At 41.0% G+C, this 27,587-nt stretch overlaps 1 protein-coding gene across 2 annotated transcripts in view; it reads left to right on the forward strand.

The window, feature by feature from the left end:
- CMYA5 (cardiomyopathy associated 5) overlaps positions 1 to 27,587 on the forward strand; it is a 45,977-nt gene that overhangs the window by 8,017 nt on the left and 10,373 nt on the right. The window contains exons 2-9 of one of the 2 annotated variants that reach the window (XM_059873907.1): positions 31 to 10,261; positions 12,940 to 13,035; positions 13,701 to 13,934; positions 15,684 to 15,706; positions 17,642 to 17,763; positions 21,664 to 21,813; positions 22,725 to 22,871; positions 26,262 to 26,406. In XM_059873907.1, the coding sequence (XP_059729890.1) occupies positions 31 to 10,261; positions 12,940 to 13,035; positions 13,701 to 13,934; positions 15,684 to 15,706; positions 17,642 to 17,763; positions 21,664 to 21,813; positions 22,725 to 22,871; positions 26,262 to 26,406 (11,148 nt within the window). Of the gene's footprint in view, positions 1 to 30; positions 10,262 to 12,939; positions 13,036 to 13,700; positions 13,935 to 15,683; positions 15,707 to 17,641; positions 17,764 to 21,663; positions 21,814 to 22,724; positions 22,872 to 26,261; positions 26,407 to 27,587 lie in introns of those variants that run through there. The other variant, XR_009490328.1, reaches the window with a different exon arrangement.

Raw genomic sequence — 27,587 nt, forward strand, 5'->3', positions numbered from 1 at the left:
TTCTTTTGTTATTTGTTCTTTTGTTTGTAGTTTAAAAGATCTTATCCAAAGTGAAGATGTGAAACCCAAGCTGCACTACATCATGACTAACCCTTCCTTTTCTATGGTAACATGCCAAAGTGAAGACAGTGGAATAACCTGGGAAACCAGCTCGAGCAGATGTTCTACTCCCTGGACCTCAGAAACTAGTACAACTTCTGATCTTTACAGTATGGAAAGTTCACCAGTAGGTTCTCCTCCGGGAAAAGTTATCTTTATTATGGATGAAGGCAAGATCGTTCGGAAAAGGACGCGCAAATCTTCAAATAGGGTGCCAAAGGCTACAAGACCAAAGGGAGGCCAGTGCAATAAAAAACGTGACTCTTCTGGAATGCAAAGGCAGGAGCCAAGAACTGTTCTAGGAGATGTGCAAGCCTCCATGTTGAATGTAGAGCAGGTGGAAGCACAAGACACAGATGAGGAAATGTTGGACAACAAAGAAGATCAAGAGAATATCGCAGAAGAGCCCGTAAAACGTGCTCCAATAAGATCAATATTTAGGGAGAGCAGACTGAGAAAAGTTGGTCCAATTCTTGGAGGACCAGTACAAGCTAGAATCCAGCTGTTCAACTCAATTTTTGGAGGGACTGGGCCAGCCCCTGAAACCTCGGAGAAAAACAGAATCCGCAGAAGTAGCTCAGCTTCAGGAGATTCTGAAAAGTTCCTTGAAACATCAGTAAAAGAAAGATTGCAGAAGTTTGGTTCACTCTCAGCATATCCAAAACATTTCCAGGGAGCAAGAAGTAAAATTCTTGAAACGCCTTCAGAGAGAAGAAGGAAGCAAAGACAACAACTCACAGAACAAGCAAATCAAAGCTTTTCTTCACCAACATCACCTCTTGAAAAACAGCTTACTAAGAGAAATGATGTTTCATCTGAAAATATCGAACCTTATAAAATGAAAGAATCAACTCTTCAACTTGAAGAAAGAAAAGAGAGGCAACCTCTTTTAGAGACTCCAAATCAGGTTTCAGGACATTTACTGAAGGATGAAGAAGAAGCCAGGGAGCAGCAAAGTCATTCAGCCACAGCCAGAACATCAATAACAGAGTCAACAACCTCCACACCACCCAAGTCTGACAAGAAACAAGTGCTGCTTCCCTCAGCTGAAAATGCAAACAAGAAGCCAGACCAATCCCTGCTGACAGCATCAGATCATCTGGATGAAGTGAAGAAGCAGGAAGTTCAGCCTAATTCTGCACCACAGTCTGTTTCAGCAGATTTTGTCAGTGAATTAGATAGACCAAGTTCCCAGCATATTTTGCCTACAGAACCTATGTCAGAACATCCTGAGAGGGAAACAGAGAAGTCTTACTTACCTGATGTTCCATCAGCTAAATCCAAATATTCCACTTCAACTGAAATAAGACAGGAAGATATTATTCCTCAGTCATCAGAAGCTGCACAGTTTGAGTCTGAACATGTGCTTTTACCACATTCTGGAGATGAAACAGAGAAGCAAGAAACTGAGTGTGCATCATCAACTGCACTGTCAGAGCCAGCAACTTCAGGTCTAATGTATTCAGCTGAAAGAGAAGAGAGCCAAAAGACCCCATCTTCAGAAACTCAAAATGTTCATTTGGAGAACCAAACAAAACCTGAACAAGACTTTTCACTTCAGAAACCAGAGAAGCAAGGAATTAAATTAAAACCGCCAATTCCTGAAAATATAGATTCCAAATATTTTGGCATTTCATATCCTGTTGATACAGAAACAGAAGAAACACAGAAAACTTCGGCTATCAATAAAGCAGTAGATTTTGATCACTCTGATTTTTCCATTGAAGAAAACAAACAAGCTGAAGGTGGGCAAATGGAGATGGAGCTTCCAGACCTCTCATATTCCACCAAAGAAACTGGAGAATCGGAGACAACACAGATGGAGACAGAGCATCTGGACTTCTCTTCTCCCAGGGAAGAAACAGAGGAATTGAAGGGTGAACAGATGGAGATGGAGCATCCAGACTTCTCTTTTTCCAGGGAAGAAATAGAGGAACCAGGAAGTGCACAGCTAGAGAGAGAACTTCCAGATTTCTCATATTCCAAGGAAGAAACAGAGGGATCAGAGAGTGCAATACCAGATACAGACTATCCAGAACTGCTTTTTTCCACAAAAGAAAGAGAAAAATCAGGGAGATCCCAAGTGGAAACAGAACAACCAGAATTTTCTTCCAAGGAAGAAACAAAAGAACCAGAGAGTGCACCACTGGAGATGGAGTGTCCAGACTTTTCTTTTTCCAGGGAAGAAATGGAGCAATCAGACAGTGCACAGCTGGAGGCAGAGGTCTTCAGCTATGATAGATCTGAGGATCTATCATATTCCAGAAAAAAAATGGTGGAATCAGAGAGTGCACAACTGGAGATGGAGCATCCAGACTCTTCTTTAACCAAGGAAGTAGTCAAGGAAATGCAAAGTGCACAGCTGGAAAATGAACATCAGGTTTTGCTTTCCAGGGAAGAAACAGAAAACCAAGCATTCAGTCCTTTTGAACTGGAACAGTCTTATTCCCCTGAAAAAGAAAAACAAGAAGAAAAAGAAGAGCTTGCGCAGGCACATTCAGATTTATCATATTTGATGGAGGAAACAGAGAAAGAAAACACTGCAGAACTCCAGCTGGTACATCCAGAAAGATTTGATTCCACTGGAAGGGCTGAGACACAACAAACTGGGTATCTGGAAACAGCATTTTCAGATTTACCATATCCCGTTAATAAAACAAAGGAGAAAGAACTGTCACAAACTGATAAAGGAAAACAGCCTCTACAGCAGGATTCACAGTCTGAAGGTAAGCTGGATTCCTCTGCCACAGCAGTGCAAGGAGAAACTACTCAGCTGCAGTCAGAGCATCCAGTTTGGCCACATTCTACCAGAGAAGAACAGAAAAATAAAACTTCACAGCTGAAGGTGAAACAGACAGAGACAACATGTTCTACTGGCAAAACAGAGCATCAAAAATTGCAACCCAAGCTGGAACAAGCTGATCCACTGTATTCCCAGGGAGAGACGGTACAAGAAGCTGTACAGAGAAACTTAGAAGGTCCAGAGCCATCATCTTTCATTAGCGAAGCAGAGCAACATGAAAATGCACAAGTAGTTTCAGAAAAGAGGGATTTCTCATTTACCACTGGAGAAACGACACAAGCAGGAGTCGAGTCCGGAACTTTGTGGTCACGACTGACTGACAGAGCAAAGCCCTGGGGAACAACAGAAATGGAGCAGGAGCAGTCTTTTCCTTCCTGTTCCACTGCTGGTACTCAGCAACAGGAAACACCACCACTGAATGTGCCCCAGCCAGATGTTTCATGGTCCTTTGGTAAAATGGAACAAGATACAGTACAAAGAGAGGTGAAACAGCAGGAACCAGACCAACAAGAAGCTGTGCAAATGGAAACAGAGTATTCAGATATTTCAGAAAGCCTGGGTGAAGAGGAGCCACAGGTCATCGACCAAATTAATTTGGCACAGCAAGAAACAGCTCGACCGGGGTTAGTGCATCCATCTTTGCCATATTCGTTCAGTAAACAAATGCAAGAAATGCAAACAGAGCCAGCATATCCAGAAAAAACATTTTATGTAAGTACAGAAACAGAGAAGGAAACTGTACAACACAAATCAGAGCAACAAGAAATAGTACATCCAGAGCTGGAGCAAACATTTTTGCCTTCTTCCATTGAAAAAGAAGCTCCACTGGAAATGGAAATAACTTCAGAATATCCAGATTTGCCATATTCCTCTCACAAGCAAGAAAAATTATGGAAATACCCAACCTTACCATTCCATTTGAAGCAACACGAAACTGAACCAGTAATGGTGGAACATCCAGATGTTTCATGGGACAGTGGTGAATCAAAACAAGTTGATATTGTGGAACAGGAGTCAGGACATCCAGAGCTCTCATACACCATGGGAGAAACTCAGCAAAAATCAGAACATTTGGATTCACAAGGAAGCCTGAGTGAAGCACCACAAGATGAAAGTATGGAACTAGAATCTCAATACCCAAATCAGTCATGCTCACAACTGGATTCAAAATATTCAGATTCATCCTTTGGTAAAGGTAAAGAACAATCAACTCAAAAGTTCGAGTCTAAACATCAAGAATTGCCTAAAGTAGGTAAAAAAAGAGCTTCTCCAGCAACTGCACAAATAGAGTCAAAACATAGAGAAATTGCACCATGGGAAACGAAGCATCCTGATTTGTCACATTCCACTGGTGAGACAGGCCAGGAGGAAGCAGCACCATTGGATCAAAAACACAGAAAACTTTCTTTTGGCAGAGAAAAGCAGCAGAAAGCCACAAAGCAGGAGTTAGAACAAGAAAAGTTAACACATTCTCCCAATAAGAGGGACACTTCAGAACATGCCCAGGAGGGCTTGGAACAACCAAATTTATCATTTTCCGTTGATAGGACAGATGATGAAATGACACCACCCGAAGTGGAGCATACTGATTTGATATCTCCTCTGGACAACACAGAGGTACAACAAAGAGTGCAAGAAACAGAGCAAATGTATCTCTTTGGACAAATGGAACAGAAAACCATTCAGCCAGAAGTGGAAATTTCACATTTGTCACGTTCTGTGGGTACAGCAGAGGAAACAGAACTGGCAGAACCAGGGCAGGGACATTCTGATTTGCCTTACTCTGTTTTCAAAGTAGGAGGGCTGCAAACATCACAGCTGAAACCTGAACACCCTGGGCTAGCACATTCCCTCCACAAATCGCAGGAAGCAATCCAGCTGGGATTGGAGAAGCCAGGTGCATTGTATGGTGAGGACAAAACGGAGCAAATCCCACCTGCACAGCTGGAGCCAGGCCATGCAAGCTTGGCACCCATGGCCAGGGAAGTGGGGCAACGAGGGACGGAGCACACAGCTGTGGAATGCTCTAAAGAGGAACAGTCTGTCAGCAGAGCAGAGCATTCACAAGTTGCAAAGGAGAAACAGAGAGTTCCGGATGCACCACCCCTGAGTGGAAAAATGGAGCAAAGAGAAATGTTAAAAGCAGAGCCAAAGCATCCTGATTCACTGCATTCCGTTGATAAAGGAAAGCCACAAAGAACTACACAACCAGTGTTAGAAAAACCAGATCTGTCATCTTGGCCTGGCACAACAGAGCAAGGACAAACTGCTGGAGAGGAGAAGCAAGGCTTCTTGCATTCTTTCAAAAAAGAGGCACAAGGCAAGAAAGCACGGACAGAATTGGGACATTTAGAATTATGTCATTCTCTCAGTGAGGCAGAACAAGAAACTTTAAACGCAAAATCACACCATTCAGATTTATCTGCTGGCACATTAGAACACCATGAAATCATACAGCCAGAGGCAGAAATAATGGATTTATCATGTTCAATTGGTGAAACACAGCAAACTCAAATTGCTGATGAGGATTTGGAGTGCCTGGATTTATTTCATTCCACTGGCACAGTACAGCAAGAAAAGATTCAACCAGAGCAAGAAAAGACAAATGAGTTTTCATCATCTATAAAAAAAGCAGAGGAATGGAAAGATGTAGGAATGAAGGAAGAACACCCTGAGCTGCAGTGCTCTATGGAGAATACAGAAGGACTGCAGAATTCCCAAGCAAACTCAGAATATGCAGATTTGTCATTCTCTGTTGGCAGAGCAGAACCTCATAAAACAACTCAGCCAGAGATGAAAGAACAGAGTTTGTTGCATTCATTTGTCAAAACAAAGCCATCATGGGCTGCTCTACCAGAGTCTGAACATGCAAATGTCATGGATGCCACGGGCAAAGTACTGCACACGGATTTGCCCTCTTCTGTTAGCAAAGAAAAACAAAGTGCACAGCTGGAGGTCAAACAGGAGAGGGGAAGCTATACGTTACACCCAGAGGAAATAGTACAACTAAAATTGGAGCAACCAGTGTTTTCAAGTCCTCATGGCATGGAAGAGCAACCAAATACATCCCCAGTGGAAGGGGAGTTCCCAGACTTCTTGTATTCCTCTGGCAAATCAGAAAAACAGGACACTGCACAAGCAGGGTTCACTCCTTCTGATGTTTTGTATTCCACAGGAAAATCAGAGCAGTTCCAACCAGAAAAACTGAATTCAAAACATCCAGATTTGTCATACTCTCTTGGCAAAGCAGAGACTAACGTAACAAAGCCACTAGATTTATCATATTCTTGCGGCAAGGCAGATCAACCACAGACTGCTCAGCTGGAGCATCCAGAGAAACCATATTTCACTGGTGAAACAAACTGGAGGGATGAGGTCCAACCAGAACAGCCACATGTGAGTTTGCAGCCCTCTGATGATGTTGAAACAGGACAGCCAGAAATACTTTCTGCAACACATACTTTTGTCAGGACTGAGGAGCAGGGAACTGCACAACCAGACTTCAAACAATCAGATTTATTAAGTCCTACTTACAAAGCAGAAAAGCGTGAAATGGCCCCACTGAGAGCAGGACATTCACAGAAGCAAGACACTGGTGCTCTTTCATCTCAAAGTGCACAGCTGGAAACTGAACAACAAAATTTAACATTTTCCACTGAGGAAGCAGACAGCCACAAAATTCAACCATATTCATCCCTTACTGAACAAACAGTGCCTGTACCTTTGGGTGCTTCACACACTGTCTCCAAAACAAGCCCTGAAGGAAGTCCAAAGTCTTCACCTGTAACTGCAGGCTCACCCCCCAGACACTTAGATATACCTAATTCCAGCTGTAAAACAGAACACTCAGAAACTGCTCAGCCTAAGCCAGGGTCTTCTTTTGCAAGAAAAGAAGCAGAGAATACAGAAAGTCTTCTACATTTGCCTGTAGCTACAAAGTCAGAGGCTGAATGTGAAATTTTACCTGAAGCTCAGAGAGAAGAGACTCCACATTACTTTCACACAGCTACACAATTAGAATCCGAACAACTAAATTTATCATATTCTACAGATAAAACAGAAAGTCTAGAAAGTCAGGATTACCTGACTGTACCTTCAAAACTGCAATCTGAACCTTCAGTTCCATTTTATTCAGCTGATGAAACATGCCAGCAAGAAGTTCCACCTTATTCGAAACCAGTCTCTGAATATATGATTCCCACACAGTCCCTTGCCAAACAAGAAAATCAAAATATGCAGCCATTTATTACCCAGCCCATACAATCAGAGCGTGAACATGTAATTCCACCACACAATGAACAACAGTTGCAAAAAATTCAACTCAGTTCACCTGAAACAGCAAGCTTAAAGACAGTGCACTTGGAGAGTATGTCTCAAGTGCAAGACCAAGACAAGCCAGAATCTTCTTTGTTGGACACAATATATTTGTCTCCAGACCAGCTCAGAAGTTCCCCCAAATTCACTACTGAACAACATGAGCAAGAAATGCAACCTGATGTACAGACAGTGCCAAGGTCAGTGACCACAGATTCAAAGGTGACTGGTGTAGCAGACCAGAAAGCAGTGTCATCAGAGTCATTTATACCTTTTCATAAATTACCTGGCAAGTCAGAACTTGAAAAGCCAGTATCAGTGGCTCTCACTGATGATGAAGAGAAACAAAATATTCCATCATCTTTATCTGATGTAGCAGACTTGCTTGGAAAGCAATCTAACAAAGTTTCAGGCATTTATACTGAAGGAGAGCATATACATGAAATGCAACATTTTGAAGACCAAGAGCATACAACCTTGGAGCACCTGAGAGCCGTTTCATCAGACCTTGTTCATGAAACTGAGACACACAAAACTCAGCATTATTCTGGTGAATTGGATAACCTTTCCTCAGCAGAGATTAAGCCCCTTAGCTCAAGTTCTGAAGAAAAGCAGAACCCAGATATTCCACCTTTGGGGCTGGCTAGCTGGCTGGTAGAAGAGGTGAAAGCTTGCTCAGTTAGTCCAATAGGGGCTGCAGAAGTAGACACACAAGGAATTCAGCTTACTCCAAATGAAGCTTCTGATTTTGGATCAAAGCAATTCCCAGCTGGAAGTTGCACAGAATTTAAAGTTCATGGGACTACAGAGATTAAGGGACATACAATTAGAGTTTCTGAATCAGTGTCAAATAAATTTTCTCACAGGAAATCCTCAGATACTAGTCCCAGAACACAAAGGTATGATTTACCATCTCTGGTAGGAGATAATCAAGGTCCAGATAAACTTCTGGAGCATGAAACCAGTACTTTAAACACTACAAAAGTTGAAGGAATGCAACATCTGGAGGTAGGCAAAATGTCTGAAGTGCCTGAACATTACCTGAGAGGAGAAGAGGAAGAAATGGAACATGCAAGTGCTGTAGAAGACAGCCAGCGTGCTCTGGAGACTACTGAACAAAAAGATCTATTTAATATCATTTCAGAAGGTTATGAAATACTCAATATTCATGCACCTAGACATATTTCTTCCGTTGATCAAGAAGAAAGTAAACACATGCCTGATAAATTAGAGTACTTGGAAACAAATCCTTCATTTAGAAGCAAATCAGCTGAGGATGGCCAGAGAGCCCTAACTTCTGGAAGAACCACTGAAATTTCAGAAAGCTCAGTATTGGGAAAGACTGCAAGCCATGAACTAATAGAATTGGTCAAAAAGGATGATGATGAGGAAACTGAAGAAACTCAAGAAGAAAATCTCCTGTTGCCAGAAAACAATAATTGTGCAAAGTTGGATCCTAATAATGGTACTGCTGATATGGATTATTTTGAAAAATACACATTGATTGATGACAAATCACCAATTAAGCCACAATTTGAAAGAAGAATTTCATTGTCCCCTGTGACAGAAGACCCCAATGAATCAATGGAAGAAGTCAAATCATTTAAAGAGAGTACTGAGGTCGATACTTTGGAAGAGTTTTCCTTACTTGAGGACCTGGATGAAGTCTTTTATGGTACCATAAAAGGAGAAAGCAACATGCAATCCTACGCAGATGCTTCAAAACCTTTACCACTGCAGAAATCAATTGATTCTAGCAGTAAAAGCATTACAAATGTAGAAGATGAATGCAAGTCACCGGGGACCCCACTCTTTGATTCAGAAGAAGGAGTGCTAGAACGATCTCTCTTGTTCCCTACCACTGTTGCTGCAGTTAACCCAGAGCTTTTAGAGGAGCCACCTGCTCTATCATTTTTATACAAGGACCTCTATGCGGAAGCAGTAGGAGAAAAGACAAAGGATGAGACTCCCTCTGACGAAGAAAGTGGTAATTCTAATGCTTCTTTCCCTAGCAGAAATTCAGACACAGATGATGGAACTGGAATATATTTTGAAAAATACATTCTTAAAGATGAAATTCCAAGTAAAGCCATAGGGCCTCAGAAAGATCAGATACCAGAAGATGAGTCTTTTAGTGGAGGAATTTTGGTTTGGAGTTCGGAGAATAAGCAGGAGGAGGGATCTGGTAATGTTCAATATGTCAAAACTGAGGTTCTGTCAGAAAGAGTTGTTATGGAGAGAGAGAAGTTCCAGGTTGACAGCAACATTCAAGCAACAATTTGCAAGCCAACGCACGCCATTCCTTTTGGAAGCAAAACAGTTCTCTCAGGGGCAGGAACTGATACCCCTGAACAAAGAGAAGAAGAAAATGTACCAGTAGAAAGAACTGAAGAGTTTCCAGAGCAGCCAAATCAACAAAGATACAGTCATCAAGTGGATTATCAGGGAGCTACATATCAAGAAGCTAGTACTAAGCAGGAAGAACAGCAAGATATAACAGCATTTCCTCAAATGGAAAAGTATGTTCCATACGTCAGGGCTCCCACTGAAGAAAGTGTGGATGATCAGTTTACTCAGGAACATCTGTCCTGTGTTCCTACCATTCAGCAAACAGAGAATCCAGACCTGCAAAGAGAGGAGCAGCACAGTGATGCTTATGAAGATTTTGCTGAGTCAATGGACTATGATGTGATTACACAAGAAGAGCTTTTGCAGGATGAAATATCATCTCAATTTACACATGAGGAACTATTATTTGAAGATAGGGACTCCTTTGAACATGCTGCTGATAGTTATGAATTTGTTAATGAGCCAGAACAAAGAACTCCTGTTGAGCTTGAAGATTCAGGCTTTGTGGTGATGTATCCTGAAAAATCAGCAACAAACATTCCTCAAGTTGAGAGCCCACAAAGAGAACTGAAGAAAGCACAAGTAGACACTTATTGTTACCACTGCAAATGCCCAATATCTGCTATTGACAAGCTTTTTGGAGAGCATAAAGACCATGAAGTCACAACTCTAGATGATGCTGCAACCAAGATGAAGGTAAGTATTAATTTGGGTTAAAAAAATGAAGCTACTAAGGCTAATTTCTCCAGTTCTCTTGCATTATCAAGAGGAGAGGCTTCCAAGAGCAGTCCGGAAGCTAAGATGCAGTTATCTATTAAATAAAAACTATTCCTATGCACCTGTTGGAGATCTTGAAGGGAGACCATCTTATTAATGTATTCTCTGGAGTCCTAGACTTGCTAAGCTGCTATTTTAACTTATTCAGAAGTTTGAATGGCCTTGTTTATATGTAGTTGTTAGCAGACTTTCCATCTTTCAGTCTTATCTGTATGAGTTTGTTCTGGTTTTGATATGTAGGGGGAGAAATGGAAAGAATGTTGTTTCTATGAAAATAAAACTTGAGTAACAGCAGCTCACTTCACTTGACAAGGTACAGAAACCTCCCTATGTGGAGTCTGTTATCTTCATAAAGTGTTCCCTGTCCCACTTACATGAGCTGGTTGCTTGGAGATGTTAGACAAATCACCCTGCACAGTTTTGTTGAAGTGCCAATCTATTTTCTATTCCATTCACTTTCATCTGCTAAATGGTCTTAAACTGGAGAGGGAGGTTTTACAAGGGCATCTAGTGACAAGACAAGGGGCAGTGTCTTTAAACTGAAAGGGGGAAGGTTTATATTAGAAATTAGGAAAAAATTCTTCACAGTGAGGGAGAAAAATTCTTCACAGTGGAACAGGTTTTCCAGAGAAGGTGTGGATGCCCCACTCCTGGAAGTGTTCAAGCCCAGGCTGGATGGGGCTCTGAGCAACCTGGTCTAATAGAAGATGTCCCTGCCCATGGCAAGGAAATAGGAAATAAATGGTTTTTAAGGTCCCTTCCAACCCCAACCATTCTGTGATCTGTGCAAATAATATTGTGGTGTCAGCACAGAAAAGAGTTTATAAAGTCCTACTTGCCACTGTATCCAAGCTGTTCCCCCAATAGATAAAATGCCCTCCATTTCTGTAAGCTAGTCCACTGCTACAAATACTAGTGAAAATCCTTTTTCTGTGGAAGCTATTGTTCATTAAATTACAGTTCTGCTTGTGAAAACAACATGTATCTGATACATCACTTCTCCAATATCAGATCTGCTCACGTACAAGTGAACGTCATACAGATGTTTTGTTCTTGATTACCAGCTATTTACTCTCACCCCAGTAAATGAAAGGTGATGTCTCTTTTTTGGCGCATGTTCATTTGACAGGAATACAGATTTCATGTCATTTTACTGAAATTCCAGAAGGGCTTGTATTGGTGGTATTTCCATTATATTATCTCAAATGGAGAAGAGAGAAATCAAAAGTAGGAGTCAATATAACAGTGTCAGTTATCAGTACTTGCAAGTCATCTCCATGGTGCTCAGATGTAGAGTTGTTTTTTACATATGGCCATTCAGGTTTGACTTAGCAGTGATAGCAAGGCACAAGTCAGTCAGCAATAAAGTCACAGATCCCAGCCACCCCTCAAATGCACCCACATTACAGTGAGTCAAACTGCAAATAAACATCCCATGACATCACTCCCTGGCTGTGGAGCACGGATATGAAGCCAGTATTAAATTTGGCTGCAACACAGGCCTGGCTTCACATGATTTCTAACACTCAGGGCTCAGGTTACTTTGAGACTGCATTTGTATGTCTCTTGTTACTTCTGTATAATTACTGAGAAAACATTATTATAGCAAAATGATTGTTGCACGATTTTTAAGTTTTAAATTTTTTAAAATTATTGTTGCATGAAAACTGTGAGAACAGAGCTTCACAGTAAATTAAATGAGCTAGGGGTGGGATTTGTCAGATTTTACAGTTCATCCTGACAAGCAGAAATTTGTTTCCAAATCTTGATGATTTCCCTAAATATTTTTAAAGGGTGCTTTCAATTGTAATCTCCAATGGTACATTTGTAATTAATGTAGTCTTGTGCTTTTTTCTACAGATCTAGCTGTAAAACTTTGCCATAATAAGAAGCTGTTACAAAGAAAGATAACCTTCCTTTTAGATTTATGCCATCAAATTAAAACTTAGCATTTTTATAAATTATGAATTATGCCAGAGCAATTGAGCAACTTATTTTCATAGGTCAAGAAGCACTAAGAAAAAGTTCTGAGTTGTCTCTGACATCTGTTGTGCTTTGGACTGCTTTTGCTTCCACAGAACTCAACCAGTGATTTTGATGACTTCCTGTATATAGGAAATATAAATATACACATACATAAAGGTGTATCTATTTATCTATATGTTGATCTATATAGAGACAGATTCCTATCTTTCAAATTCTAATTTTAAAAGCCATGACACAGTATAATCTATTACCCTCACAACTACCTTTATTATCTTCCTTTTTATGGGCTTGTTCCTGTGATCTCTCAAGGACACTCATGAGGCTCTGAGTACCCTCACTCTCTGGCAAAGCTGCATTGGAATTCATAACATTCAACAGCTTGTATGGACAAGGGCCTTATCGAACTGAGCTCACTTGTTTTGGTTTGGAAACAGTTCTGTGACTGTTCCAGTTGCTATTTCTGTGCTTGTCTTTGCAGCCAGGGTGGTACTTGAACTTAGCAATTGTTCCAATGGTGGCTCATGGCAAGAGAAAAATATTCACCTGAAATAAATTGTGTAAAAAGTTTATAAAATAACCTGCCTAAGTTACTGAAACATTTTAAATTTCAGGATAAGTTAAGTAAATTGCTAACTGCACTGGAAGAAAAGTCAATGAAGATTGAAGAGTTTGTGAGTGATATTGAATTGCGATTTAACTCAGTTGAGGTAAGCCCAGTGTTTTATCACACTAATTTTCTTTTCCTCTACAGCATTACTTCTAAGATGTGCTTGCCTATTTGTGCAGCATTATTGCTTCCACTAAAATGGGCCACTGCTCCAGCCCTCAAATTGACTTCTCTGGAAGTTCACTGGAAGGTGTTAACTTTGGAGGAAGAGAAAGATTGCTTTTTTGCACATTGCTGCAAAGCGGAATATGTAACTGTCAAACACTGAAGGAAAAGTTCCCTTAATTTTGTTTTTGCCTATATAAAGCTCACAGGGTGTTTTATTTAGAATCCCATGCAAAGAATTTAAATTAGTTGGCCAGTATCTTAAATTCTGATTGCCCAAGTTCTTAAGCCTTGAGAACTGTATTAACTCCAGTTGTAACTATGCATTTTTTAGCTATTTTTTGGTCAGACTTTCTATCTCAGTAATGAAATATTAAAGTTTAATTTTAAACCCTAACAGTTAAAATAAAAAAAAAAAAAAGAAAGAAAGCTGTTGTTGTTACTGATGTATTTCTCTAGAGATATTTCTCCCAGAGGAGTTTGCCTGCAGAAACAAAATTTTCTTATTGTCATTGTGTCAGAATCAATATGGTGGATGGCTCGTGTAGGGGTATCGAGAATTTCTGTGTATTCATTAAATGTTGTCATTTTATCCTGTAGGAAAACTGTAAGAAAAATGCAGACTTATTGGAAAAGCAGAATGAAGAGATGCTTAAGAAAGTGGTAGCACAATATGATGAGAAATCAGAGAACTTTGAGGAAGTGAAGAAGATGAAAATGGAGTACCTGTATGAGCAGATGGTAAATTTCCAGCAAACGGTTGATTCAGCAAAGGAAACTTTGGAGACAACAGTAAAAGAAACAGATGAAGTGGATGGATTTGTTTTCCTAAATGTAAGTGGAATTGGCTTTCATGCTGTAGCTTTTATGATATTAGTTAGGAAAGGACTTATAAATCTAGGGTCTCAATGAATTTTTTTTTTTAAGATAGCTAAATCTGCTAGCTCAGCTATTCCACTCTGAAACTGCTGGATCATTTGGTTTTGATGTGGGAATTCTCAGAGAGAGCTGCAGAGAGGATTCACAGGACAAAAATGTGACTTATGCTAGTAAAATGGTCCTGTTCATTTTTTAAGAAGTTGAAAAGACAGTTTGATAATACATCTAGAATTAATAACTGAGAAGTAAGAGATGTCAGAGTATTTAGGTATTTTACCATATGAAAAATAAAATACATATTATGTATAATAATAAGCAACAAGAAAGTGATCTTTGAAACAAGAAAATGTAATTGAAAAGTAAAATTTTTTCTGGGCTGTAGTGTTTTTTGTTGTGTATTGTTGTTGGTTTTGGGGCGTTTTTTAACGAGCAGATGGACAGTATTTATGCACTCAAATTACTGAGGCTCTGATAAATAATTACTGTTGAGAAACAGTGAGGGGCTGTGTTGGTTGCTGACTGAGGTGAAACCATGACAATGAGACAGGCTGAGGGCTGTGCATGTGATGTGTGTGGCTCTAATGGTCCTTCCTGGATGTTAAAAACACCTCCAGTGAATCTGCAGGACTGGACCTACTAACTCATACTGTCATTAGTCTTAAACTTTGCTCAGAGGGTGTTGCTGGTCCTGGGTCCTCCAATACTGTTCTTGTGCTACAAGACTTGTCCTGAAGTGACTGGCAGCACTTTCTTCTCTCCACAAGTGTATTACCAGTCTCAAAGAGAATGGAGTTTCTGGGATAATAATCTTCCCCCATTATGGAATTAGCATGTGGCCTGGAAGTTGCAGATAAACTATCTTGGAATGCCAGAAATAGAAAGGTCAAATTACTGTCTAAAGACTGATCACTCACACAAAATAAGCCAGCTTTTGAAATACAAGTGTCCAGCCCACATATGCCCCAGCAGCTACAGAAATTATGCCAATATTTGGCTTTTTTCCCTGCTCTCTGCTACACAATGCCCTAGTATCCTGAAACCAAGTGAATGCTGTGGTTGATTTGCTATTTTGGGATGGCTGGAAAATCTAGATTATTTTCCTGATTTTGTGAGGATCAGTGCTTTGGCAAAAAGGTAATCTTGTAATCTGTAATTATTTTGTGGGAGTGTGAAAATTACAGTATTTCCCTGCTCCCTTCTGTTAGTGATAAAGGATGGGAACTTTTTTGTTCACAGGCCAAGAAACATTATCTGAAGATTCCTGGGGCATGGGACAAACTCTCATTCCATAAGTAAAAATCTCACATGGCTTCTAGCAATATGAAGTTATGAAGTAAATTTTACCCAGATTTTGGATTTAACTATTCTTAAGTGATTCTTAAGTGATTTCTTTCTCTAAAAGTCCTGGTTTTAGAAAGTACTTGATTATGCTCCATCTTTAGATATTGAATACTGACCCCTCAAGCACTTAAAATGAGATTTATACTCTAATATCCTCCTGAGCCAGAGCTTTGAAATAAAATATTTCCAAGGAAATAAATTCTCTGTTGGTGTGAATGAGCAGTGTTCCACTCAACCTCAAGTCAATAAAGCTGTGTGGTTTTTGTCTGTGGAGAGTAGAAAGACTGTTGGATGACCATGACTGGCTTTTCAACACTTCAGGGGTTTTGAAAACTGTTAACACATTTCTTTTCCCTTCTCCAGTCATCTAAAGAATTGAATAAAAGGTACATGAAGTATGGGTTAAGTGCACTGTAGTGAGTACTAGGCCTAGCATGCTGGATGCTTCATTTAGTACTTGTGAGCTTTTGAAAACACTCTGCTAGTAATCAGAGCTACCTTTATAAACCTTGCAAATAGTGAAATTTAGAAATGCAGCTTTATACTTGTTTCTGTAACTGACTGGTTTTGAAGTGTTTTGCACATGTTCTGTAATAAATTAATTAAACAAATAGCACGTAAAAACATCAGCTCAATTTTTAATCTCTACACAGACATTTTTAAACTGATGCTCCTTGTAGTTTTTATTATGCATACACATATAACAACAATTGTGACCATGCTTCCACCTTTTAGACTGATCAGACATACCACTGATACGTTTCTTTTTTTCACTGGTCTGGTTCTGTATCATTTTGTCTCTGAAAGGTTATAACACAAAGCAACACAGTTAGTCTGACTATGTTTCTGAGCACAACTCTAGAAAAATGGGATAAAGTAGATTTCAAAACCTGACTAGGAGACTGTGAGCTGATGTTTTCCTATGGCTTTCCACAAGCACTGCCTGATTCAGGGTGTGTCACAGGGCTGGTGCCTCATCATAACTGCATCTGCCCGCACACACCAGTAAATGCATACAATCACAAACAGTTCTCTGCCATGAGGGATTTTCTCAAGGGAGTTATTTTGGTGAGTCCCATTCTTTATGAGAGAAGTGTTCAACCATAAGGCCATATTCCCCCAAAAAATTCTCTATGGTAAAGGGAAAACATTCAGAGCTGCAGGCTTCTCCCGCGCAAGCACCCAAAACTGCACTGCCCAGCCCACCACCCCTGACTCTCCCCAGAGGGCTGGGCACTGTGCAGCACATATCAAACATAGCCTTGTCAGCGCTGCCTCAGCCATCACAGGCAAATGTGTGCTGACACCGACTGGGGTATAACAGTGACACCGGGGTTTCAGTTTGCAGTCAAATTACAGCCCCGGGAGAGCAATCTGAAGAGAATGTGCCAAACACCCCTTCGAGGTTTCTAGAAATTTCCAGAATTAGAACTATAAATTTGGACTCACCTGTTGCAAGTCAAACTGACTGGCCATGTATCTGCATTTAGTTTATTGCATAAGATTAGAGCAGGTAAAACAGGACAAAACGGTTTTCCAAGCCTTTCCATCCACTTGATCTTTACTTTTTTACTTACACAATGAAGTTTATTCTGCTTGGTGCATGGGCTTGGTTATTACTTTAGTTTGATAATACTTGTCTATATAAAATAGGTAAAGAACAAATCTATTTAACAATGCATGGTTTTCTAAAAAAAGTGTATTTTACATTTGTTGTACTTTGTTAAGATTATACATAATTAACTGCTTCAGTGACTGAAATAAAATGAAGGGGAGAAATATAAAATTCAGATGCCTTGAAAAAAAACTTCTTCCATTTTCTTGAGCTTGCTTCTGTCCCAGGGTTAAAAATGTTTGGGTTTTTTTTTTAATATAATGAACCCAGCAAATACGGGCTAATTAAGTGGAATCTATCTTCCCTCTCATGTTTTTTAGCTTGCCACAAGCAGCTGCTTTACATTGCATCTCTGGAGCCAGCTGCTGTAGTTAGCTCTAAGGTTTGCAACCTGTAGAGGCATTGCATTAGCAAGCCCAAACCCCTGTGCTCTTGAGAGTCTTGCTGAGAACTTCCACATCTTCACATTCTCATGGGTTAAGTGTAAACAGACCCATGAGCACTCTCACTGTGCTCCTGATTCAAAACTGCAGTATGTTGTAAATGTTCAAAATCAGGGAGACAGCTTCTCCTTGTATGCTGTCCTCAAGTTCCCAGGAAATATTCAAAGCAGAATATGTAGCATGTTCTTTGCTTCTGGCTGTTGGAAAACTATGCTACACTACAAAGGATTTACATGGACAGATATGTGTTTTCTTCCAATTAGGTTGCTTTCTGCAATGGATACCACTCTCTCTTTAGAGAAGGTGCCCAGTGCTTTTTCACTGTTTGAGCACTATGCAGACAGTCCAGGACAAAGCAATCAACACTCCTTACAACATGTGGCTGGTAAGAAATTCCAGATATTGTCTTCACAAAAGCTAACATTTTGGCAATACTGCGGAAATTTCAGAAAGCTAAAAATAGAATCTATATGAGAAGTGTAGATTTGCAAACCATGTAATTAGCAATCACAGTTGAATGCAAAATGATGTTTAATTGTGCACAAGTGTTTGGCTTATAGTAGGTACAGTAAGATGAGCAAGAGGGAGAAGTGCTAAACTGGGGGATTCTTGCATCATTTTAGACATCTGTACCTCAGACAAGCTGAAAGTCTTGATCTCTAAATCTCCCAGGGCTAAAGATGTTGCTTTTCCTTGCATACAGAAATAGAAGAAGCAATCAAAGGGCAGAGCTCTCTTCCTCTGAGGGTGGCAGTCCCAGAATGCTTGGTGTGGGAATAAGAGCAGGGGGCTGGTTGATGGCTGAGGTCCCTGGACTTGTCACAAGTGAATGGGGGCTTTATCCTGCATCCCTGAAACTCCCAAGGGATGTGAAAGGGAAAGTGGTTAACTATAGCTAGAAACAGCCTCTGCCTGGGAGGGTAGTAGTAAAAATTGTACATGAGAAAGGGATTTACTTATCTCTGATATTTCATGTCCTTTAAAAAGCCTGGCTGGGTTTTCTGCTCTCCCTGTATACATTGGTGTATTATCTTGATCTGGACAGCTGTCAACAAAGATCTTGTCAGCACCATTTTGTGGATTCATTTTCTTCATAATGGGATCCCACTCCATGGTTTCTTTTTCAGCAGAACAGTGGTTTAGGGGTCTCACACCTCACTGTCATGCTTTGTGCCCTCCCATTCATCATCGCATGTGCCACTGCCATCATAATCACTCCCTGGGTTTTGAAGAGAAGCCCCTTGGTCCCTGAGCACTGAAACTAGAGCATTAGATTCCCTAAGTTGCTTTGTTCACTGGTTGGATTTTCAAGACTAAAGGGACATTGGAGAAGTGCCCACCTTGTGCTGAATCTCTGGTGTCTAATAAGGGCTGGATGCACTTCGTAGTGGTATCAGTATGGGGAGATTGTCTCTCTCCTCCACACCACTGCTTTTATTAGACTGGGAGGAACTCAAATATGTCTGAGATGTTAATGTCATTGTCAGATGTGTATGAATTTGCCTGTGGCGTTTGAAGCTTCTCCAGTGAAGCTGGACAGGCATTTGTGTATGCAGCATTACCTCAGTGTCATTTTTTTTAGGAAGTCTGATAAAAAGACCATTTTTGTAACTCACTCTGCCAGTTAACTTGCTGGTGTAAATGTGCTGTGTTTCTTGGCTTAGTTCCTAAACCTCCTCTTGTAGTCCCATGGGTGCAGTTGTTCATTCCTCCTAGGCTGCTGCCTTCTGGCAAGGTCATACAGGAGAACGGAGCCACGTACTTCTTTTTCCCACAAGCCACTCCAGCATTTATTTCCCTAAACTGCTGAAGTCTGCTTTCTGGGTTAGTTTGCATTACCTACGGAGTTTGCTGGCTCCAGACCAGTTTACTTTGACAAACTGCAGATGAATAGTTATCCACTAGTAAGAGATCTTTAAAGCTCCTTATCCTTTATGCCTCCTTAATATCTAACATACCTAATTTTCTGTCTTCACTTTTACTTCAAAGTATTTCAAATGCTATCATTTTTACCTTGGCAAGCAGCAGACAAAAAATTTGGTGTGTTTTTTCTCATTTGTTTGATAGTTTGTTTTCTCAAGGTTACAACCTTCCTGAAGGTAAAGAGTTACATGTATACATGAAACTTGATTTGGAGTTGAATGGAATTGAATGCTCATGTGAGTGTGCCAGGTTTCTTCAATCCATGTATCTTCCTTCAGAAAGAATCATGTTTTACTGAACAATTTCGTAGAACATTATTTTCCACTGCAGAAACATCTTCCTTCCAAATGCCCTCTATTTTCAAATTTTCCACCTCCACTAATGAAAAGCTCTTTTCCCTCAAGTTCTTCTCCTTTTGTGTAATCCATTTCCATTCGTAAATGCATTAGCATAAAAAACCCTTGCAGCATGCTGATGAGCATAATGGAACCCAGGTTCTGCCTGGGAATAGAAGAGTGGGAATAATTTAAAAATTAAAAATTATTATTTCCAAAGCCCACTGCAAAACCCCTGGCCTTTTATACTGGAAGGCAAAGACCTTTCCTGATTGTAAAAAAGTGTCAAATAGAGTCACAGAGGAATGTATCTGCTCTCCTTCTTCAAGTACACAATGCTAAGGAAATAAGGAAATATTGTTTCTAATTACACCGAAAAACATATGGATTCCTGTGGAGATTACACAGCATGACAGAAAATTTCCTTACACCACAGGACTTCTATGAAAACTGAACTGATGAGAACATATGCTACTTTTCTGTTGAAAAATATCATTTAGTCAAACTCATATTGCAAATACCTCATTTTTTGATTAAAATTCACTTAAAAGGGACTACTTAAAAGAGGATAATGCATAAATGTTCTGTTTCTGAAGAGAATAGTTCAGCTTCCTGTTTTGAAATTGCTTCCTATCAAATTGTTTCATATTATGCAGAAGGAAATTAGAAATCAAATGTTTCTCAATATTGCTGAACTGAATTTTGATCTATGATTTTTTTTTTTTTCAGAAGTTTCATTCAGTGAACTAGCTTCTATTCAGATTTGGCATAATAATAGATCTTGCAACTCTGGGGTTTCTGTGATCAAAAATAGTGGTTTCTAGGCAACTTTATGGGGAAAAAAATGGTTTCCCCACCATGTCCACTGAAAGGAAGTATTTTCCTAAAGATGATAAATTTCTTAATTGCCAACTCTAGATGCAGTCAAAAGACAAAATGAGGATTGTTTTTAGCAATAAGAAGGATAATTTTTTTTTTTCAATGGGAAGCAGATGTAATGCTACTCTACTGGTAGCTCTCTGTATAAATCATAAGGAAACAGCCAGCATCTGCATTTGCCTTGTTCATGCCACAGGGGATTATCATCATTACTGTGGAGATAACTGAAAAGAAAACGAAAGCTTTCTGCTGAGATTCTAAGAGAATTCATGAAATATGGAAATTTACTGGGTGAAGAAATAGAACCATGTATTTTCGTTCCCTGCAATCATTTTAACAATTATCATCTTTTGGGGCTTTTTGCTTCTTTCTTTGCCCTCCCTCTCTTCTATGACATAATCACAGAGGCGAACAATATCTCATCTGGGGCTGGATCTGTGTCAATCAGGAGACAAAAGTTTGTGTGAAAGCTGGGGAGCCTTGTAAATCTTTGAAGCACTTGTGAGGAATGATCCTGATAGGCCCATGGGGTTCAGGTGCTCTGGCAGAGTTCAGCTGCACCTGCAAACCGAGGATTCTCAGTCCCCCAGGTCTGTGGGGAAATGACCACGGCAGAAAGGAGTGCCAAGCTGTGCATGTGCAGTAGGAGTCCACCCCAGAGCAGGGATGGACCCGAGAGTGCAGGGAGCCTCCTGCTCCCCAGTGCAGTTAGAGCCTTCTCTGCCTGAAGTACATCCCTGCTGCTGTCCCTGGCACTGACACACTGCATGAACCCCTCCTGCTGTGCCAGGTCCTTTCCCTGCCCACGTTTCCGGGATCAGTACACACATATCTCTGTGGAGGAGGGTAGAGGCACATGCTTTGTGCTGGGTTTGGGTGGTCCCAGTACTAGGACTGCATGTTATTTTGTACAGACTTGTGAGGGAAATGGGGGGCTTCCAATGCTGAGCAGACACTTTTTTTCTGTTCTCAGTTTATGAGGATCTGTGGCTCTAAGACTGCACCAGTATTCTGTATTTCCTGCTGTACTTGAATTCTGGAAATACACAACCTGAGTGAAAATAAGCAATTGGGTTGACTCATGAATTTGTAGGTAATTTGGCTGAAAACACAGAAGCATGTATAAAAATGGGAAACTTTCCTCTCAGTCCCACAGACACCGACTGTCATACCTCAGGAGCCAAACTCAGCCACCAGCACCTCCATTGCTGTCTACTGGGCTGTGAATGATGGGGACACCATCGACTGCTTCCAGGTCTACTGTACGGAGGAGCTGCCAGCCAGCAAAGATGCAGGCGGTGTGTAAGATCTTGCCCTTTCTGCCCTGGCCTGGGGTAAGCAGATGGGCTGCAGGGGAGTGCCCAGGACAGAGGAGGAACAATGGCTGGGAAGACATCATGTATAAAACTAAAGATAGGCAATGGTGGGGGAGATCGTGAGGAAGATGCTGTTACTTCTCCTCCCCCTTGTCTCCACAAATGCAAGATAATATCATGCTCTGTAAAGTCAAGGGCAGTTGTTTTCAGCTGTTGAAGTGCCTTTTCATGAAGAGGCCTGACCATCAGAGAGGATGTGTCCATGCTGCCCCACTGTTACTCATGGGGACTGCCGACAGAGCTCTCCAAGGGGAGAGGTTTCATTATGTTTTTAGGACCCTGCATGTCCTTCAGAAATATGTCCTCATTGAAAAAGCATTAGGAAGTATTTCCACATGTAGACAGAGATTTTTTTCAAAATATTTCAAACGTTAAAAATTGAAATTTAATAAAGGGGATTAAAATGCTCATTTGTTAAAAAGCTCAAAGCAGACCAGGCTCTGCACAAATCCATGTATGCATATACATCCAGGCTAAGGGATGCTAAGGGGTTCTTGTGATATGTAATTTATACCAAAGTGCTATATAGTTAATTATGAGGAATTGTTGCTGTAGAGTGGTGACACCAGGGTTGGTAACTGTTGCTTGCGTATCCCAAACTTGCAGTCCGGTAGGACTGAGGGCAATAATCTCCACTTGCCATGAATGGCATTTGTACTCTCAACTCAAGGGCATGACAAAAGCTTTCTGTCAGTCAGAGTGAAATATGGAGATCTTAGCTAGTAATAATTTCTGGATATTTTTCAATTGACTGTTTTTAATTTGAGAGGCTTAGTTGTAAGCCCTACCAGTGCAACCAGCGTGAGGTCCTGTGCATGTGTATGTTCTCCTAGCCCTAGTGGAAGAGTACAGAGTGACAGTGAAAGAGAGCCACTGCATTCTGGAGGACCTGGAGCCAGATTGCTGCTACAGTGTGTGGGTCATGGCTGTGAATGGCACAGGCTGCAGTCTACCCAGTGAAAAAGCCATTTTTAAAACAGGTATGTACATTTTTTGTCATTTGATCATTACAAGTTGCAGGTCCTTAGATTCATTCAGTCCACAGTGTTAGTGACACAGAAGAAACTGCTTCATTTTGCCCATCTGGCAGAGAGCAGGCAGTTCACGGTCATTCCCCTGTTCACTCAGAGATAGTGGCATAATTGCTCCTGAGAGGAAACTTGAAGGCATTCAGATTTGAAGGCATTTCCAGTGCTGGACCACATGGCTGCAGCATCAGGGTGGCACATTACATATTTATCTTCTGAGTGTGTTGCACTGCTCCATGGAAGCTCTGGGAAAGCCACCTGGCTGCTGCTTGCTGCTGCTCCCTCTCCTGCCCACAGAGGAGGAGATGGCTGCATGTTTTGCCTCTCTCCCATTCACCTGAACACGTCTATGTTGCATTGATTTAAGGTATTAATTTTTCAAGGGAAGGACTGCTTTACTGTGGTTACATGCTGTGTCTTGCTCAGTGGGACACAAATCTCAGGTGTGCCTGAGAGGCTCTGCTGTTGTTTAAGTAGTATAAATTGAGATGAGTAACTAGATGAGTATTGCTTATGAGCTTCATTTGACTGATTAAGTTTTCTGAGCATTAATTTCTTTAATAATTTGTATTGACAAAACTATTGCTTTTTGAATTACAAGCAAGGAGAAGCATCCTTGTGTTTGAGGCCCCCCTGTTAGACAATTTTTCAGTGCTGCAGGATAAAAACAATTACTCCAATCCTGAAGCCACAAATACAGGCAAGGATTTCTAACAATTTCATAGCAAAAAATTCTGTTCCACACTGAGTTTCTTGTTGAAATTACTTGGCAGCAGCTACAGCTTCAAGCCTTTTGCTTAATCTACTAGACTTCACATATGTTGATCATTGTCCCTGATACTTAATTTGTGATTTATATTTTGACAAAGGTTATTTTCCAGAGAACTCAAAGGGGAAATTCAAATTTTTGGCCTCAGTAATGCAACTGTGAACATAGTGGAGACTTTCTGAAAAATGCACAAATAATTAGGAGTTATTGCTACCTACTAAATCATAATTTTAAAAGAGTGTTTCACCTTTCTAAAACCATTATTTTTAAGAAATCTCTTTGTCTTTTGGTGTCAAGCTCACCATACTTTTTTTCCTGAAAATTGAATCCTTCTAAGAAAAGTTAATTTATATTAGTCTTTAATGGCTTCCTTCAGCTTGTTTCTTTAAGAAAACAAATAAACTGGGTAAAATGTGGGCTTATTAAACACCATCCTTCAAAGCTCAGTTGAACTCCCTCTGGAGTGCATGAGCCTCAGAAGAACTTCTGGGGACACTGCTGAGGACTGGCTGATGCAGAATTGCTGCATCTTTTCAACACTGAAGGCACAAAGAAGAGCACCAGTAATGGAAGCCAGTTCTTCAGTGGAAGTCCAGCTGCTTTGATACAAAGATAAATTTCAATTCTTCAAGTAGCCCAATTAACTCAGAAGCAAGAATGTAGAGTTTATTTTTGGTAATTCAGATTAAAAGTTCACACATACAAGAAAATCATTTGCTGATATATGCAGTTATAGGAATATACACCTTAAAAGCTGAACAAAGCTGAAACTCTTCCAGTCACTGGGAATGCTCACAAAATTTCTCAGTTGGCACTGCACCCATGGAAGTGTCAGTGTGGCCTGGAGAGTTGTGGGGAATGCAGGTAGATGCTGTTGTAGCATCCCCCCAGAGCCCCCTGAGTCTTGCTCCTCCACTTCCCAGACTCACAGCTTGTCCTTCCCTCCACTGAGGAACATTCTGTTTCCAAACAGTATTTGCTGTGAGGGGATGATGCTCAAGGCAAGAAGCATCCCTCTATCCCCCAGACCCCTTCCCCACAGCTGATCTCCTGGTGATCTCTCCTTGCAGTCCTAAAGACACAGAAGTGGACACACCTTCTGCTGTTGCTCAAAGCCTGCATGATTTTCACCCCATTGGCTCTTTGCCTCTTATACAATCACTTACATGAGTTCTAGAATATCACAATAATTTTAGATTTTGTATTCTAGCCACAGTTAACTTGTTTAAAAATCTCAGAAGCACAGTAGCAGCTTTTTCTAGTATGCTCACTTCAGCTACTCTTCAGACAGGTATTTTCAAATTACATTAAAAATGTTTAATGTCTTGTGATATGCTGTTTACACATACATACATGTGGGTATGTAAGCTGCTGAATGCAGGTATTAGGGGATTCTGCTATTAATTTTTCATTCTTTAGCAAGGATGCATTTAGAAACAGACAATAATCAAATTTAGCGGAAAAGAATTAAAGAACTAAGGAAGCTACAAAGAGGTATTACCAGATGATGGTCTATCTCACAAATGCATTGTTCTGCTAAATATGTACATTAGCTCTTTCTGTAGTAAAACATGAAGTAAATCTTAACCTGAACTGCTAGCCTCCTGATTTTCACTAAACCAGGGAAACTGTTAAATATTTGTGAGTGGTTTTTTCTTCCTTTTCTAGTAAAAACAACCCAATTTTCTTTAAAAACAGAATGCATCTGGAATGTTTTCTGTAGTTCTATTTGATTATCTTGTCATAAAATCATCTAATCCCTGCTTTTGTTTTAGCTTCCTATTTGGAACCCCAAAAGAAAAGTTAAATTTTATTACTTTTTTTTTTTTTTTTTAATTAGTACCTTTTCTTTTAGAATTGGCATTAGGACTGTTTATGTGAGTTTCACAACAGGTCGTAAGGTGTTTTCTGTTGTATTTCCTGGAATGGAAAAAACAAGAGAACACAACTGATCCATTTTCAGCCTACAGTGTTGAATGTGCAGTTTCACACAATAGCTTTTGATTACTTGCAGCTAGTGCATTATTTTATATTCTGTTTTCTCTATTGCAGTTGGGCCTGCAGCTCTTAAACAGAATCTCTAAAAAGGAGAATTTACAGGACCGAATGTTAGCATTGCAAAAATAACGAAGATATAATTAAACATTAAGTCAGCATCTCCCTGTCATTTTTGCAGCAGCACATTTGTTCCTGATGCAGTTCATGCAGGGACTGCTGAGGACAGGATTGAGGTGATGCAGAGAGCTGCAGGCAGTGCTGCCTCGGTGCTCTGCTCCTTGCAGACTGGCAGAAATGAGGAAACGTTGCTTGAGGAAAGGCATAAAAATTTACCATTCTAAGGTAAATGTGACAAACGCACAACTATTCACAACGACTTTCCCAGCATGTTTTCGTTGTTTGTTTTGCCTGTAATGCAACCTCCTGTCATTCAAATACAAACAAGCAGAAGATCACTGCTGGACGGGCAAAAATCCATCGCGCGGGTTTTCACGGAGGTGACTGTTCCTTCCCTTCCAAGGATGCCCCTCGGGCACCCTTCTCACAGTACAGCTAACGTGTCCTTGTGTCCCCAGCACCCGCTGTGCCCACCATCAAGGCCGAGGACTGCACCGTGTGCTGGGACACAGCCACCGTCCGCTGGCGCGCCGCATCCGTGTCCGCCGAGTCCTTTATCTTGGAGTACTGCCGGCAGCACTCTCCGGAAGGAGAAGGTCTCAGGTCAGTGCCGCGCCCACGAAAGCCCCTGGTCAGATTAGGCAGTCGCTAATGACCGTCGTGCCGACCGCGGCTCCTTACGCAAGAGATTATTCTGCCTGCAGCCACGCGAGGAAGAAATCTGCTTCTGTGTGCTGAGGAATTTAAGGGGCTGGCACTGATCCGTGAGATTAGGCTGAGACATAAAAATACTTCCTTTTCATTCTGCTTAACCGGACAATCCCTTTCATTTGGGGCCAAAACGGCGGAGATGTGGTGCTGTCTGCAATCAGCCAGAAGTTTCGGGCTGAGCCGGGCAGGGAAGCCGTGGCGACTGCCGTAGCCCCGGGGCAAGGCAGAGCGGGGCCCCTCCGCGGGAAGGCGAGTGATGGAGGAGCATGGCCGAGTTTGCTCTTCCCTTTGTGGAGAACAAGACAGAAGTCATCTCTGGGCATAGCAAGGCTGATATGGGTGTCTCAGTAATATTGGTGGCCCATCTGTGCTATCTAGACGTGCGTGCAGACACCTCACAACCCCCAGCTGAGCTCGGTAATGCCTGGGTGTGCAAGCATGCCACAGGGCTCCAAGAGTAGCTTCGAAATTCAGTGTAGCGGCTGTTTATGTCAGACCCTCTCTGGTTTCCCCTATGCCAAGCATGTGCTGTGTAGAAGAGAGGACAAGGAGGGATGTTGGCACCCCTGAGCCGGGTAATAGTGCACTGTGCTGAATGAAGAGAAAATTGTTGCAGAATCATAGAATATCAGAATAGCCTGGATTGGAAGAGACCTTAAAGATCATCTAGTTCCAACCCCTCAGCATGTCTTTAGGGCTTGGGGGTCTTTGTCTTTTTGCCGTATGAAAACAGTGACAATATTCTAGCTAAATACACCTGCACAGGTCTGAGAAGTTTCGTGGAGAGGGGTGACTTGCCATACAGAAGCCTGTGGAAAAGCCTCAGCCCAGCTGAGGTTGTCTTTTTCACTTCCTGAGAAGCCTATTTAGGGTCTTCACCTATGGGCTAGTTCACATGGACATCGTGAAGATGCGGTAGAGAGGGAAGAGCTCCTTGAAGAGGAGGGGCTTCATGCCCTGCAGTCAAAATTAGTCAAGTGGACTGAAGCATTCTTAGCTTTGTAGGAGAGAAGTACAACTGTGAAATTGTGAATGCCTTGCTCCTTACAAAAGTAGGCTGAAAACTGAAATTA

The sequence above is a fragment of the Haemorhous mexicanus genome, chromosome Z (genome assembly GCF_027477595.1).
Source record: "Haemorhous mexicanus isolate bHaeMex1 chromosome Z, bHaeMex1.pri, whole genome shotgun sequence".
In the NCBI taxonomy this organism is placed as follows: Eukaryota; Metazoa; Chordata; class Aves; order Passeriformes; family Fringillidae; genus Haemorhous; species Haemorhous mexicanus.